The sequence below is a fragment of the Moschus berezovskii genome, chromosome Y, assembly GCF_049115385.1.
Source record: "Moschus berezovskii isolate FMDL1 chromosome Y, NW_MosBer_1.0, whole genome shotgun sequence".
Taxonomy (NCBI): domain Eukaryota; kingdom Metazoa; phylum Chordata; class Mammalia; order Artiodactyla; family Moschidae; genus Moschus; species Moschus berezovskii.
Genome location: NC_142489.1, coordinates 11566374 through 11578659, shown reverse-complemented (window position 1 = coordinate 11578659; position 12286 = coordinate 11566374). Strand labels below are relative to the sequence as shown.

Sequence of the window (12286 nt, the reverse complement as noted above, 5' to 3'; positions counted from 1 at the left end):
TGACTTTCTTTTTCTGGGCTCCAAAATCACTGAAGATGGTGACTGCAGCCATGAAATTAAGACACTTGAAAGGAAAGTTATGACCAACCTAGACAGCATATTAAAAAGCACAAACGTTACTTTGCCAACAAAGGTCCATCTAGTGAAGGCTATGGTTTTTCCAGTAGTCATGCATGGATGTCAGAGTTGGACTATAAAGAAAGTTGAGCACCGAAGAATTGATGCTTTTGAACTGTTGTGTTGGAGAAGACTCTTGAGAGTCCCTTGGACTGCAAGGAGGTCCAACAAGTCCATCCTAAAGGAGATCAGTCCTGGGTGTTCATTGGAAGGACTTATGCTGAAGCTGAAACTCCAATACTTTGGCCACCTGATGCAAAGAGCTGACTCATTGGAAAAGACCCTGATGCTGGGAAAGGCGGGAGGAGAAGGGGACGACAGAGGATGAGATGGTTGGATGGCATCACCCAATGGACCTGAGTTTGGGTAAACTCTGGGAGTTGGTGATAGACAGGGAGGCCTGGCGTGCTGCAGTCCATAGGGTCGCACGACTTGAGCGACTGAACTAAACTGGACACACATACACACACATACACACACACATATATATATACACACGATGGATAAACGAGATGGCCCTACTATGCAGCACAGGGAGGTATACTCAGTATCCTGTAATAAACCATAATGGAAAAGAATATGAAAAAAAAGCATGTGTTCATATATAAGTGAGTCACTTTGTTGTACAGAAGAAATTAACACAACATTGTAAATCAAGTATACTTCAGTAAAATTAAAAAGAACTTCGCGTTGACCACACAGTGATCTACACACCTTATTCAGACTTCTCCCACCATCAGGCTGGTTCTCTTCCTGCCGTGGCCCAGCATCTCCCTGCGGGGGTGGAGGGCGCGGTGCTGAGGCTGCGTTGTCTCTGCGTCAGGCGTCTTCATTCCCTCCAGTTTTGAGCTGCCCCTCCGGTGGTCCTTCATCGCCTCAGCACCTTTTAAGGGAACTGGTCAGCTTTTTTTTAATAAAAAGCCTCTCACCCACTTTGGGTTTGTCTGATGCATTGTGGAGAGGACACCTCCGAAGGGAGACAGTGTCCTCTGCTGGCACGTCCTTCAGACAGTGTCCGGCGTTGCTCCTGCGGCCATGGACCATGTGCTTGGAGCGCCCCTGCCCACGGGGTCCGGTCCTGCTTGCACGACGCCGTCAGGGAGGCCTCATGCTTGACTTTCCTAAGCGGGTGTAAACTAGAAACAGGCTGACCTTGAGCTGAAAGGGGCAGGCCTCCCCCTGCACGACCCTTACAAGATGGGGGCCTCCAGCGCTGTTCCTCTGCCCTAGGCTGTGCTGAGATGAGAAAGGAGGGTTCACTGGCAGCCAAAAAAAAAAAAGAAAACGTATGTAGCATTTGTGTACTTCTTAAAGTCCCTAAGTTTGTGACAATGTTTTAAGGACCTTTCCTCTTTGCCTTCCTCTGCACCCCACTTCCTAGGTTTCACGAAGGGGGAGGGCACTGGAGCTGTCACAGGCATTTTGGGGATCTGGCGGAGGAGGGGAATGACACGGGTTGGGGTGTCGTGGGATGTTTCACCTGGCTCAGTGTGACTCAGCACACAGTCTATTTGTGTACACACGCAACGTGTGAGGTTCTCCTCTTTTGATGGGAAATGCAGGAAACATTCCCCTCTCCCTCCCCTCCGGAATGCCTGGGCTTTCAGGGTGTGGTGGCTCTGTGGTTGGTCAAGCCACAGGTATGAGGATGCAGACAGCATCTCCCGTGCCCCCGTGCCCGAGACTGACTCAGCATGCCCAAGGTGGTTCGCCTAAGAGGCAGAAGTCTGAGCATCTCAGTCCACGGGTCGCGGAGCATGGCAAGAGGACCACTGGCTCCCACAGCCACACACCCCGCCCCCAGCCTACAACTGCACCTCCACCGCCCTCGTGGACAAATCCCTCCATCCTTTCAGAACTCACGAGACAAGCGGGAGTGACCCTGTAGAAGCATAATAATAATAATGTATGTAGTATTTGTGTGCTTCTTAAAGTCTCTAAGTTTGTGACAATGTTTTTTCCCCCCATCCCAAATAAAAATTCACCTCCTACATTTGAATAGTTCTTACCAAGAACACTTTTTTGGGCTTCCCTGGTGGCTCAGTGGTAAAGAATCCACTGAGACAGGAGACAAAGAGTTTGATTCCTGACCCGGGAAGACGCCAGCTGCCACAGAGCAACTAAGCCCACGTGCCACAACTACTGAGGCCCAAGTGCAAGAAGCCTGCACACCACCTCTAGACAAAACCCCGAGCAGCAAGCAAGACCCTGAGCAGCCAAAATTCAACAGGCAAAATTACTCAAAAAAAAACAAAAAGGAAGACTGCCTCTCTCTCAATTGATTGACCTCCGGGTTCCACCAACCTGCTCCGAAAACAGAAGCATTTGTCCGCTGCCGACCAGGAGCAGCTGTCATCTGTCCTCTGGTGGTTCCGACAGGGGGCGTCCGGGCGCAGAGAATGCTTCTCCTCCAGACCCAGACTGCAGTGACCGCACCAGAGGTGGGTTCCAAGCGGGTTGATGTTATCAGTTCATTTGCTCTCCCAAGGGCTGGGAAGGAGGAAGCTGAGGGGTACAGAGGCTAGCGCCCACTCACAACCAAGTGACACAGGTGGCTTGGCTCCAGGTCCTGGACCAAGGGTGCTGCTCCATATCAGCACCCAGCGTGGGAGATGACGGGGCTCCACCAATGGCCCCAGTGCTTCACAGCTCCCTGTAGTCGTGGGGTGGAGCACACGCCGTGCCTTCTGGATTCCATGTTGGGCTGCGGGATTTGCTGCAGCAATGGAAGGTTAGCGGGGGCGCCATAACCACACCCAGGGCAAGCATCCATGTGACTGAGCTTGTTCCCCGGTCATGTGCCATGGATGTGCCCAGGCCAAAGGCCTGGTGCCGGGAGGCAGATGACAGGCACGTGGAGCAGAATGATCTACCAATTCCTCCTCTAAAGGAGTACTTCTCCCAGCACCCTGCTGCGATTTTATAGCGGTTGTTACACAGCATGGCTGTGGCAACAGCTGACTGGTAAAACCTGTGTCCCTGATGTTTTCCCAGCTGCAGACTGACTGGCCTGAACCCAACAAGCAGAAACAGTCCAACACCTGCATACACAGATTCAACCCCACGATTTATCACTGGCTGAAGGATCAGACATACAGGAAGGACGTTCCAATTCTTAAAAAAGATGCAAGACAGAGAAACGCTCCATTCACTGAAAGACACCATTTATTGTTTTAAGGTCAAGCAGGACAATCTGGTGAGAGGTAAGTGTTAAGTGTTGAGCATGAAACCACTACACATCTTCCACGGTGGGCGGCATGATCAAAGTCTCCAGCAAGGCCCCTGACTGCAACCTCGAGATACAGAGAGCACGTCTCAGCTGAGCAATGACCCGGGGTGAGCCATCAGCCACCACCCAGGAATGCCACGGGAGAAATGTTAGCACCAGATTGTTTGTATACGCAGTAATACAGCTATATACAAAGTTCTGCACACTGACTCACTGCAATCTCTGGGTCCCCGCCAACCAGACATTTATGAGGCAGATGGGGAAATAGACAGGACTGTTGTGATTCTATGGGCTTCGTTTAAAGGACATCAGCGCCCTGTGTATTGTTGTGTAGAAGACCACATTCTCAAAAGACACCGAAAAGCTGGATACAAGCAAAAACTCGTATTTTCACATTTTACAGACGTATCATCAAAATGATCACAATACTGTATGACAAGGGCAAGAATCACAGATAAAAGCTTTGTGAAAATCAAAACACACTGACATCACTGTGGTTGTCTCCCCAAGGGAGGAAGCGGGGGATGAGGGGTGGGCTCCGTGGACAAATAGCTTTGTTTTCTGCCGTGACACATTTTCATAGCAAGTGACCATAGTGCGTGGGGAGGAGGACGACGCTTCACTGGCAGAAGAGGGGTTTTTCAAGTCAGGAACAGCTTAATTTAAGAAGAATAAAAAGTGCAGAAGGCGGCCTTTCTCTCTGGCGTGGGTGGGTTGCCAAAGCAATGTTTATTGCCAGCATCACTGAAGCCTGCCAGGTCAGTTCCCTCCAGGGCTGCAGAGATATCAACGCGGCCAGCCCAGCTTGTCCTTCTGGTTCCATGGGTGTGGAGCAGTGTCCTTTAAAAAGACATTGTGTGCTTCTGTCTTTGGTAAGGCGCCGGCCACCGGTGACAAAGGGCTATCTCCCCACCCGCCGGAAAACTCCTTTCACAGGCGTAAGAGAAAACAAGGAGCAACGTGATCTGACCTCCAAATATCACCCCGACATTAAGTTATCTTGGGGTTTCTCCCACCAAAATGCAGGCATCTCACTCAAATGGGACGGAACACAGACGATCAGGTTAAAAATCAGACCTTGAGAACCAAGCCACGAGGGGCTAAACACCTATCGTGCCTACTGACATGCATATAACCTCTTTGGTGAAGTGTCTATTTAAGTCTCTGGCTCATGGTTTAACTGGGCTGTTTTCATACTGTTAACCCGGAAAAGATCTTTATACATTCTGAATGCAAATGCAACACTCGGGATCTGCAAGTTATCTTCTCCCAGTCATGACCTGGAAAACAACAGCTCAACAGTGTTTTCTTTAGTGAACAGACTCTCTTGATCACCTTGCGATATCAAACGATAAAACAGGGAACAGGCAGTGGTCAACTCTGTGGTGGAGAAAGACCAGGTCTGGGAGTTGTGTGGTCCACCAGGGCCTCTGGAAAGCCAGAACCACGGGTTCTTAGAGGAAATGTGGCCTTGACACTGCCATAACTAATCCAGAGAAGCAACAAGAGAGGAGCTGCCAATTATAATCAGGATCATATACATACCAAAGAAATGCTGGGGGGCGCGGGGTGAGGAAACTATCTCAGGGTCCTTAAGAAAAAAAAAAACAAACCTCGCAAGCACATACCCTCCGGACATATTTTCAGCCAGGGAATCTCACTTTGCAGGAAAAATACCATTCGCACGCGGGTGCCATCCCAGAAGAACAAAAGCCAGTATGTCCCTTCTGCGTGTGCCTTCCTTAAAGCACGCACACTGTGCAAGTGGCGATTTCACCATGAGTGAACCTAGCGTGCTGAAAGCTCCTCATTTCACAGCTGGTCTTTAAACCGCATGGACAACTATTCTCCTTTCTAACACATTAATAAATAATGCTCGTCCTCATTATTTTTTTTGCTGGGTCGGGGTCATCCTTACAGGACAGACACAAGGAACGGTGCAACACTTCTGGCGCCTCCCGTGGTCCACTGGACAGCTCGTGCGCCAGGCAAACCCACCCCGTCCAACCCACACGCAGCTTCTTAGACACGCGCTCGTTCCTTCCCGCGCGGGAGGACGCAGTTGACTGCCCGCACGCATGGCCGGCAGAAGCCACGTGGGTGACCCTGGTGTGCAGGCGCGCATGGCACACCCGAGCCCCCGCGCCACGTGGGGACGCTTCCGGACCACCGCTGCCAAGGGGTGGGGGGAGCCACTCTGCTCTGCATTCCGAAAGGGAACCTAAGCATTAAGAACTCACGCCAAACGCACACATGGAAGTTATTGCTTTGCTGACGGCCACCTGGCCATGAGAGGACAACCCCCCCCCCCAGCCCCCGACCCCCATCGACAGGACGTAAATACAGGCTGCGGTTTCCAGCTGCATCCACAGGACCAGAGCTGACGACTCCAACCCCATCCCGCATCCTCCTCTTCCTCCTCCGGGGAGTGGGTGGGGGGGTGGGTGCGCCCTCATTTGCCTCTCTCGGGCTGCAGGCTGTCCAACAGGCACTTCAGCTGCTCCTCACCCAGGTGTATTTTGTCTTCCAGCTCGCGCTGCTCGATGATGAGCGCCGACTTCATCTTGACGAAGTGCTCGTAGTCCGCCAGGCTCTCGGGGCCCAGGTAGCTGGCCAGGATGTCGAAGACGATGCCCTCCCGGCGGTCCAGGTTCTCCTTCAGCTCCCTGGCGTCCTCGTGCTGCTGGATCAGGACGCGCTGCTTCTCCAGCAGGGATTGCTGGACAGACAGAAGACACACAAGCCTGCTGGGGACCCGGCGAGGGGGGAGGGGGGCTGGCCAGCGCCTCCCACCGCCTGAACAGTGAGGCGCCTGGATGCAACCCCCCCACGAGGCATCCAGATACACCCCCGCACACGAGGCGCCCAGCTACATCCCGGCAGGACGCACCCAGATACACTCCCGCACAGGAGGCGCGCAGATACTTCCCCGCAGGAGGCACCTGGATACATCCCCCGCCCCCTCGCCACTAGCCGCCCAGATACACCCGTAAGAACATGAGAGCCATCCGCGCCCGGAAAAGTCCAAAACTGGGAGACGCGCGCAGGCAGCAAAGGACTCGCGGGTTGGGGGGACCTGTGTGTGCCCAAGGCGTTTCCCTCACAACACGGTGGATGGGGGCAAAGCAGTGCATTTAAAGAGATCTCCCAGAGCAGGACTGCTAAACCCTTCCGGCACCAGTAGAGGCAGACGGTGAAGAGGTCAAGGAGCTGGAAAAAGAGAGACCGGAGGCGGGGGCTGGGGCCGGGTGGGTCGTGTAGCTGCCCTGGCTCCTTACTCTGCGGCACACAGATGCCCCCACTCCTAGATTGGGGCGCACAGCTACCCTCCCTGCCCTCCCGTAGGTAACCTGCTGTGAAAACAAGTCAGGGAGGGAGGAACAGCATTAAACAGTCTCCACCTGGCGGCTGGCACACACCAGGGAAGGTCCCTTCCTCAGTCCCAGTTTCCGAGGCCAGCAGAGTCTCCCGATCCTCCGCCACCTGGTGACCCGAACGGCCTCCCCCAGCCCCGACGGAGCATCATCGGGGTGGAGGGGCCCTGAGGAGAGGTCAGAGGCACAGGGCTGCTGCTTGGTGGGCGTCGAGGGGAGGCGGGGGGCGCGGTGAAAACAGAAACTGCTTCCCTGGTCTGGAGCCTGGAAAGTATCCATGGCCTGCACTACCTTTCAGGGCCACCTGCCCCCTGCTAAAGAACACCCTGACCTGTCAGTGTGAGTGAGAGTAGGATTCATTGCAATTCATTAATTCCAACCATAAGAGACCTCAGCTGATTCTCCAAACAGGGGCTACAGAGATCAGCTGCCATCCCTGGAGACTACAAGCTCCCGATTGGAGGGAGGGCGTCCTGTATCCGTCTGGCCCACGTGTCCCGCTTTCTATCTGGAAAGACAGAGGAGCCTCCCACAACCAGACATTGTCTCTTTGCCCTCCTTAGCGTGCCTGTCATCGACAGTTTCCCCCAGCGCTGGTCACAGTGGAGGCCTGGCCCCTAAGCTCAACCTGGAGGAGGCTGCAGACCACTGCTGCCTCTGGTTCTAGGAAATCGAAGCTCATCAAGCGTAACCAGAGTGGACCTAACGTGGAGATCCCGAGGGATACAGTGAAGGCTCAGGGCCCAGGAGGACCACAGGCACGGTCCCCCGTGGGGGACTCCCTCAGTGTCCACGATGCTAACTAGTAAGCCTGTGGATGGCATCACCGACTCAGCGGACGTGAGTCTGAACATATAAAATAATGCTAGCATGTTCTGGCCAAGAACTGAATCACTGGAAAAGACCCTGATGATGGGCAAGACTGAAGCCGGGAGGAGAAGGGGATGACAGAGGATGAGATGGTTGGATGGCATCACCCACTCGATGGACGTGAGTTTGAGTAAAACTCGGGGAGACGCTGATATACAGGGAGGCCTGGTGTGTTGCGGTCCACGGGGTTGCAGAGTCAGACCCAACTGGGTAACTGAACAACTTGGGGAGTCTCGGAGCAACTCCCCACTACGAGAAGGGAGACAGCAAGAGAGAACAAGACCTTCTGCAACCAGCTGGACAGCCGGCCCAGCGAGGCTTCCAGGCGTTCCCTCCACATCCCACGGGCCCTCCCCCGATCCTGCCTCCCGGGGAGTACCCGATCGCCCGGAGGCGTGCTGTCGTCCAGGTTGTTGAGGGCGTTCTCCACGCGGGCCAAGCGGCCAGACAGCGACAGCAGGAGGTTCACCACCTTGTCGAGGTCCCCGATGAACATACGGAACTTGTCAAACTCGTTGGGCTTGCACACGGCCTTGACCAGGGCCTCTACTTCGGCGCCCAGCGCGCTGTTGGCTTGCACATCCTCCAGCAGGCTCTCCCGCGCCTCCCGCAGCACCTGCAGCTTGCGGCCGAGGCTCTCGATGAGCTCCTGCTGTGGGTACAGCGTGCGGGACTCAGTCATGGCCCTGCCGACCCAGACGCCCCCCCTGCACCTCCTGGCCTGCGAGCCCGTCAGCAGCTTGTTGCGCATGAACAAATGTCAGGCCAGCATCAAAAAAAACTGCAAGCAATAAATGCTGGAGAGGCTGTGGAAAAAAGCAAAACCCTCTTGCATTGTTTGAAACAGAAAGCTGCTCAGCTGTGTCTGACTCTTTGGGACCCCACGGACTATGCAGTCGATGGGATTCTCCAGGCCAGAACACTGGAGTGGGTAGCCTTTCCCTGCTCCAGGGGATCTTCCCAACCCAGGGATCGAACTCAGGTCTCCTGCCTCGTGGGCGGATTCTTTACCAGCTGAGCCACGAGGGAAGCTCCCTTGCACTGTTACTGGGACTGTAAATTGGTACAGCAATTATGGACAACAGTATGGAAAGTTCTTAAAAAAAAAAAAACTAGGACTAAAGCAACCATATGATCTAGCAAATCCCAGTACTGGACATATACCCTGAGGAAAGCATGACTAAAAAAGGCACAAGTACCTCACTGTTCATTGCAGCACTTTTTACAACAGCTAGCACAGGGGTGGAGAAGGAAATGGCACCCCACTCCAGTGTTCTTGCCTGGAGAATCCCAGGGAAAGAGGAGCCTGGTGGGCTGCCGTCTATGGGGTCACACAGAGTCGGACACGACTGAGCGACTTCACTTTCACTTTCCCGCATTGGAGAAGAAAGTGGCAACCCGCTCCAGTGTTCTTGCCTGGAGAATCCCAGGGACGGGGGAGCCTGGTGGGCTGCCGTCTATGGGGTCGCACAGAGTCGGACACGACTGAAGCGACTTAGCAGCAGCAGCACACAGAAGCAACCTAGACGTCCATCGGCAGGTGGATGGATAAGGAAGCCATGGTACATACAGACAGTGGACTATTATTCACCCATGAAAAGGAACACAGTTGAGTCAGTTCTAATGAGGTGGATGAAGCCGGAGCCTTTTATACCCAGTGACGTCAATCAGAAAAAACAAAAAACAAATACCATATATTAACACATATATACGGAATCTAGAAAGATGATACCGATGAACCGATTTGCTGGGCAGCAGTGGAGATGCAGACCCAGAGAGAAAAGACAGGGTCAGGGGGAAGGATGGTGGGACTAATGGAGAAAGTAGTGTGGAAACACGCACATTACGATACGGAAAAAGCCAGAAGGAATCTGCGGGGTGACACAGGGAGTTCAACACTGCCATCCTACTCCCTTTTCTTAACCCCCACAAGCGCCCATCACGGGTCCCTGACGGGCCTCCAACCCTCCTCCCTCCTTGACCACACATCCCAGCCACTGGTCCCTGACCTCGTCCTCAGCCAGCGTCTCTCCCGTCCTGTCTGCGCCGCTCCCTGCCCTCAAGTCCCTGACCGCATCTGCCAGCCCCCTTCCCCTCTGTTTACGCGGCTGCATCTGGTAGTCGATGACCTCACAGGGAAGCCGCCTCCGCCTCCCTGTTCCCTCAGCTTCCAGCCAGTGCTCTGCCGCCTTGATGGTGCAGTCCTCTGCCGCCTTGTCAGCAGAGCACCCCCACGACCCCCGACCTCACCTCCAGCCATTCCTCCCTGTCCACACACGTTCAGCCACAAACCCCTGCCCTGCTCTGCAACCCTGTCCCATTCCTGTCCACCCAACTCCAACCACGGATCCCTGAATACTCCCCACCTTATAATCCTTTTCCGTGTCCACGTGGCTCCAGCCTCATCCCTCACTGCCTGTGAGTCTGCGGGTGTGCTCAGTCACGTCCAATGAATGGCCGTCGAATCATCGGCTGCAGCCTGCCAGGCTCCTCCGTCCACGGGGTTTCCCAGGCCAGAATACTGGAGTGGGTCACCACTTCTTGGTCAAGGGGATCTTCCAGACCCGGGAATCGAAACTGCACCTCCCGTATTGGCAGGCGGGTTCTTTACCACTAAGCCTCCTGGGAAGCCCCCGGCCAGGTCTTTATCTACATGGCTAAACTAGACGTCTCTGACCTCAACTACGATCCTCCTCACCCTCGTCCACACAGTCCCAGCCACTGCTGCTGCTGCTAAGTCACTTCAGTCGTGTCCGACTCTGTGTGACCCCAGAGACAGAAGCCCACCAGGCTCCCCTGTCCCAGGGATTCTCCAGGCAAGAACACTGGAGTGGGTTGCCATTTCCTTCTCCAATGTGTGAAAGTGAAAAGTGCAAGTGAAGTCGCTCAGTCGTGTCCGACCCTCAGTGACCCCACGGACTGCAGCCCACCAGGCTCCTCCATCCATGGGATTTTCTAGGCAAGAGTACTGGAGTGGCTTGCCATTGCCTTCTCCGTAACATACAAGCCTTCCCATCCTGTTCACAGAGGTCGGGCTGCCTGTCCCCGACTTTATCTCGAAACCTCCTCCTACTTGTAACGCCCTGTTGCGGCCACCGGTGGCTGACTTTATCTGCGAGCCTCCTCTTGTTGTCCACACGGCCCCCAACCGACTTCATCTACAAACCTCCCCATCCTCCTTCACGCAGATCCGGCCGCCTGTCCCTGACGTTATCTTGCAGGCTTCCTTCCACTTGAACACACCGCTCCAGGCACGGGAACCGGACTTTATCTGTGCTCCTCCTGGTACAGAGCGTTCTAGCCACAGGTCCCTGTCCACCCGTACAACCGTCTTCTTCCGGGCACAGAGAGCCCTAGCCACTTGCTCTTTGACTTTGCTTTCCGATCCTCCCCCGCCTCGTGTTCCCGAAGCTCCAGCCGCTGGTCCCTTCTCCAGATGTCCTCCTCCTCGTCCACACAGCTCCAGTAACAGGTCACCGAACTCATCTCCAGTCCTCTCCTTCCAAGTCAGCACCGCTCCAGGAACTGGTCCCTGAACCCCCATCCATTCCTGTTCATGTTCTTACAGCTGCACCCACACGTCCCTGGCCACTCACAAATGCCCGCTCCTCCCGGTCCACACACAGGGCCGGGAACGGATCCCCGACCTTCTCTCTCATGAGTCTTCCTCTTTGCTAAACAGTTCCGTCTAGAGCTCGCTGACCTAAACTGCAGTCGTCCTCACCCTCCAGCTCAGCTCAGTCGCTCAGTCGTGTCCGACTCTCCACGACCCCATGGACCGCAGCACGCCAGGCCTCCCTGTCCATCACCAACTCCCGGAGCTCGCTCAAACTCACGTCCATCGAGTCGGTGATGCCATCCAGCCGTCTCTTCCTCTGCCTCAATCTTCACGATCAGTCCTTCCAATGAGTATTCAGGACGGATCTCCTTTAGGATGGACTGGTTGGCTCTCCTTGCAGTCCGAGGGACTCTCAAGAGTCTTCTCCAAAACCACAGTTCAAAAGCATCCATTCTGCGGGGCTCAGCTTTCTTTACAGTCCAGCTCTCACATCCACACACAATTTATTTTGTCTACACAGTGCCATTCCTTCTGTCTGCACGGCACTGTCTAGCACCGCCATTCTTTTTTGTCTAAGTGGCTATGTAAGTGAACTGATTCAACTGACCTGAACTGCAGTCCTCTTCATCCTTGCCCTCACAATCCTAGCCACTGGTACCTGACCTCATCTCCAAGACGCCACATCCTTGTTCACACAGCTCTGGCCTTATTTCCCAGACTTTATGCCCAGTCGGTCCTTCCCTCTTGTACTGGGCTCAGTGGGTAAAGAATCTGCCTGCCATGCAGGAGACCCAGGTTCAATCCCTGGGTCGGGAAGATCTCCTGGGGAAGGGCCATGGCAACCCACTCCAGTATTCTTGCCCTGGAGAATCCCACGGACAGAGGAGCCAAGCTGGCTACAGTCCCTGCAGTCACAGAGAGTCAGACGTGACTGTGCGACCAACTTCCCCCCCTGCCTTTTGTTTTCCCCTCTTCACGCAGCTTCTGTGGCCAGTGCCTGACCTACTCTCCAATCTTCCTCTTGTTTGTCCACACAGCTCCAGCCACTGCGCTGCGTGACTACTCCTGGTGTTTGCACAGCTGCATCTATGGGGCCCCGGCCACCTGTCCATCAGCCTCCTCCTTGAACACAAAGCT

The 12286-nt window shown here is 54.5% G+C and overlaps 2 protein-coding genes across 7 annotated transcripts in view; both read right to left on the bottom strand.

Annotated features, from left to right (window-relative positions):
* The window catches only part of LOC129557948 (ATP-dependent RNA helicase DDX3X-like), a 37126-nt gene extending 36172 nt beyond the window's left edge, over positions 1-954 (bottom strand). Inside the window, exon 1 of the mRNA XM_088834515.1 lies at positions 832-954. The gene's annotated coding sequence lies outside the window, so the exon portion shown is untranslated. The remainder of the gene's footprint in view (positions 1-831) is intronic.
* A 288-nt stretch (positions 955-1242) lies between these two features.
* The window catches only part of LOC129557971 (protein Shroom2-like), a 150281-nt gene continuing 139237 nt past the window's right edge, over positions 1243-12286 (bottom strand). For 2 of the 6 annotated variants that reach the window (XM_088834509.1, XM_088834511.1), the window contains exons 9-10: positions 7970-8242; positions 5883-6556 (exon numbers count right to left, since the gene is read on the bottom strand). In XM_088834509.1, the coding sequence (XP_088690635.1) occupies positions 6035-6556; positions 7970-8242 (795 nt within the window). In that variant the 3' untranslated portion in view covers positions 5883-6034. Of the gene's footprint in view, positions 1377-2131; positions 6557-7969; positions 8243-12286 lie in introns of those variants that run through there. The other 4 variants (XR_016036999.1, XM_088834512.1, XM_088834513.1 and 1 more) reach the window with 4 other exon arrangements.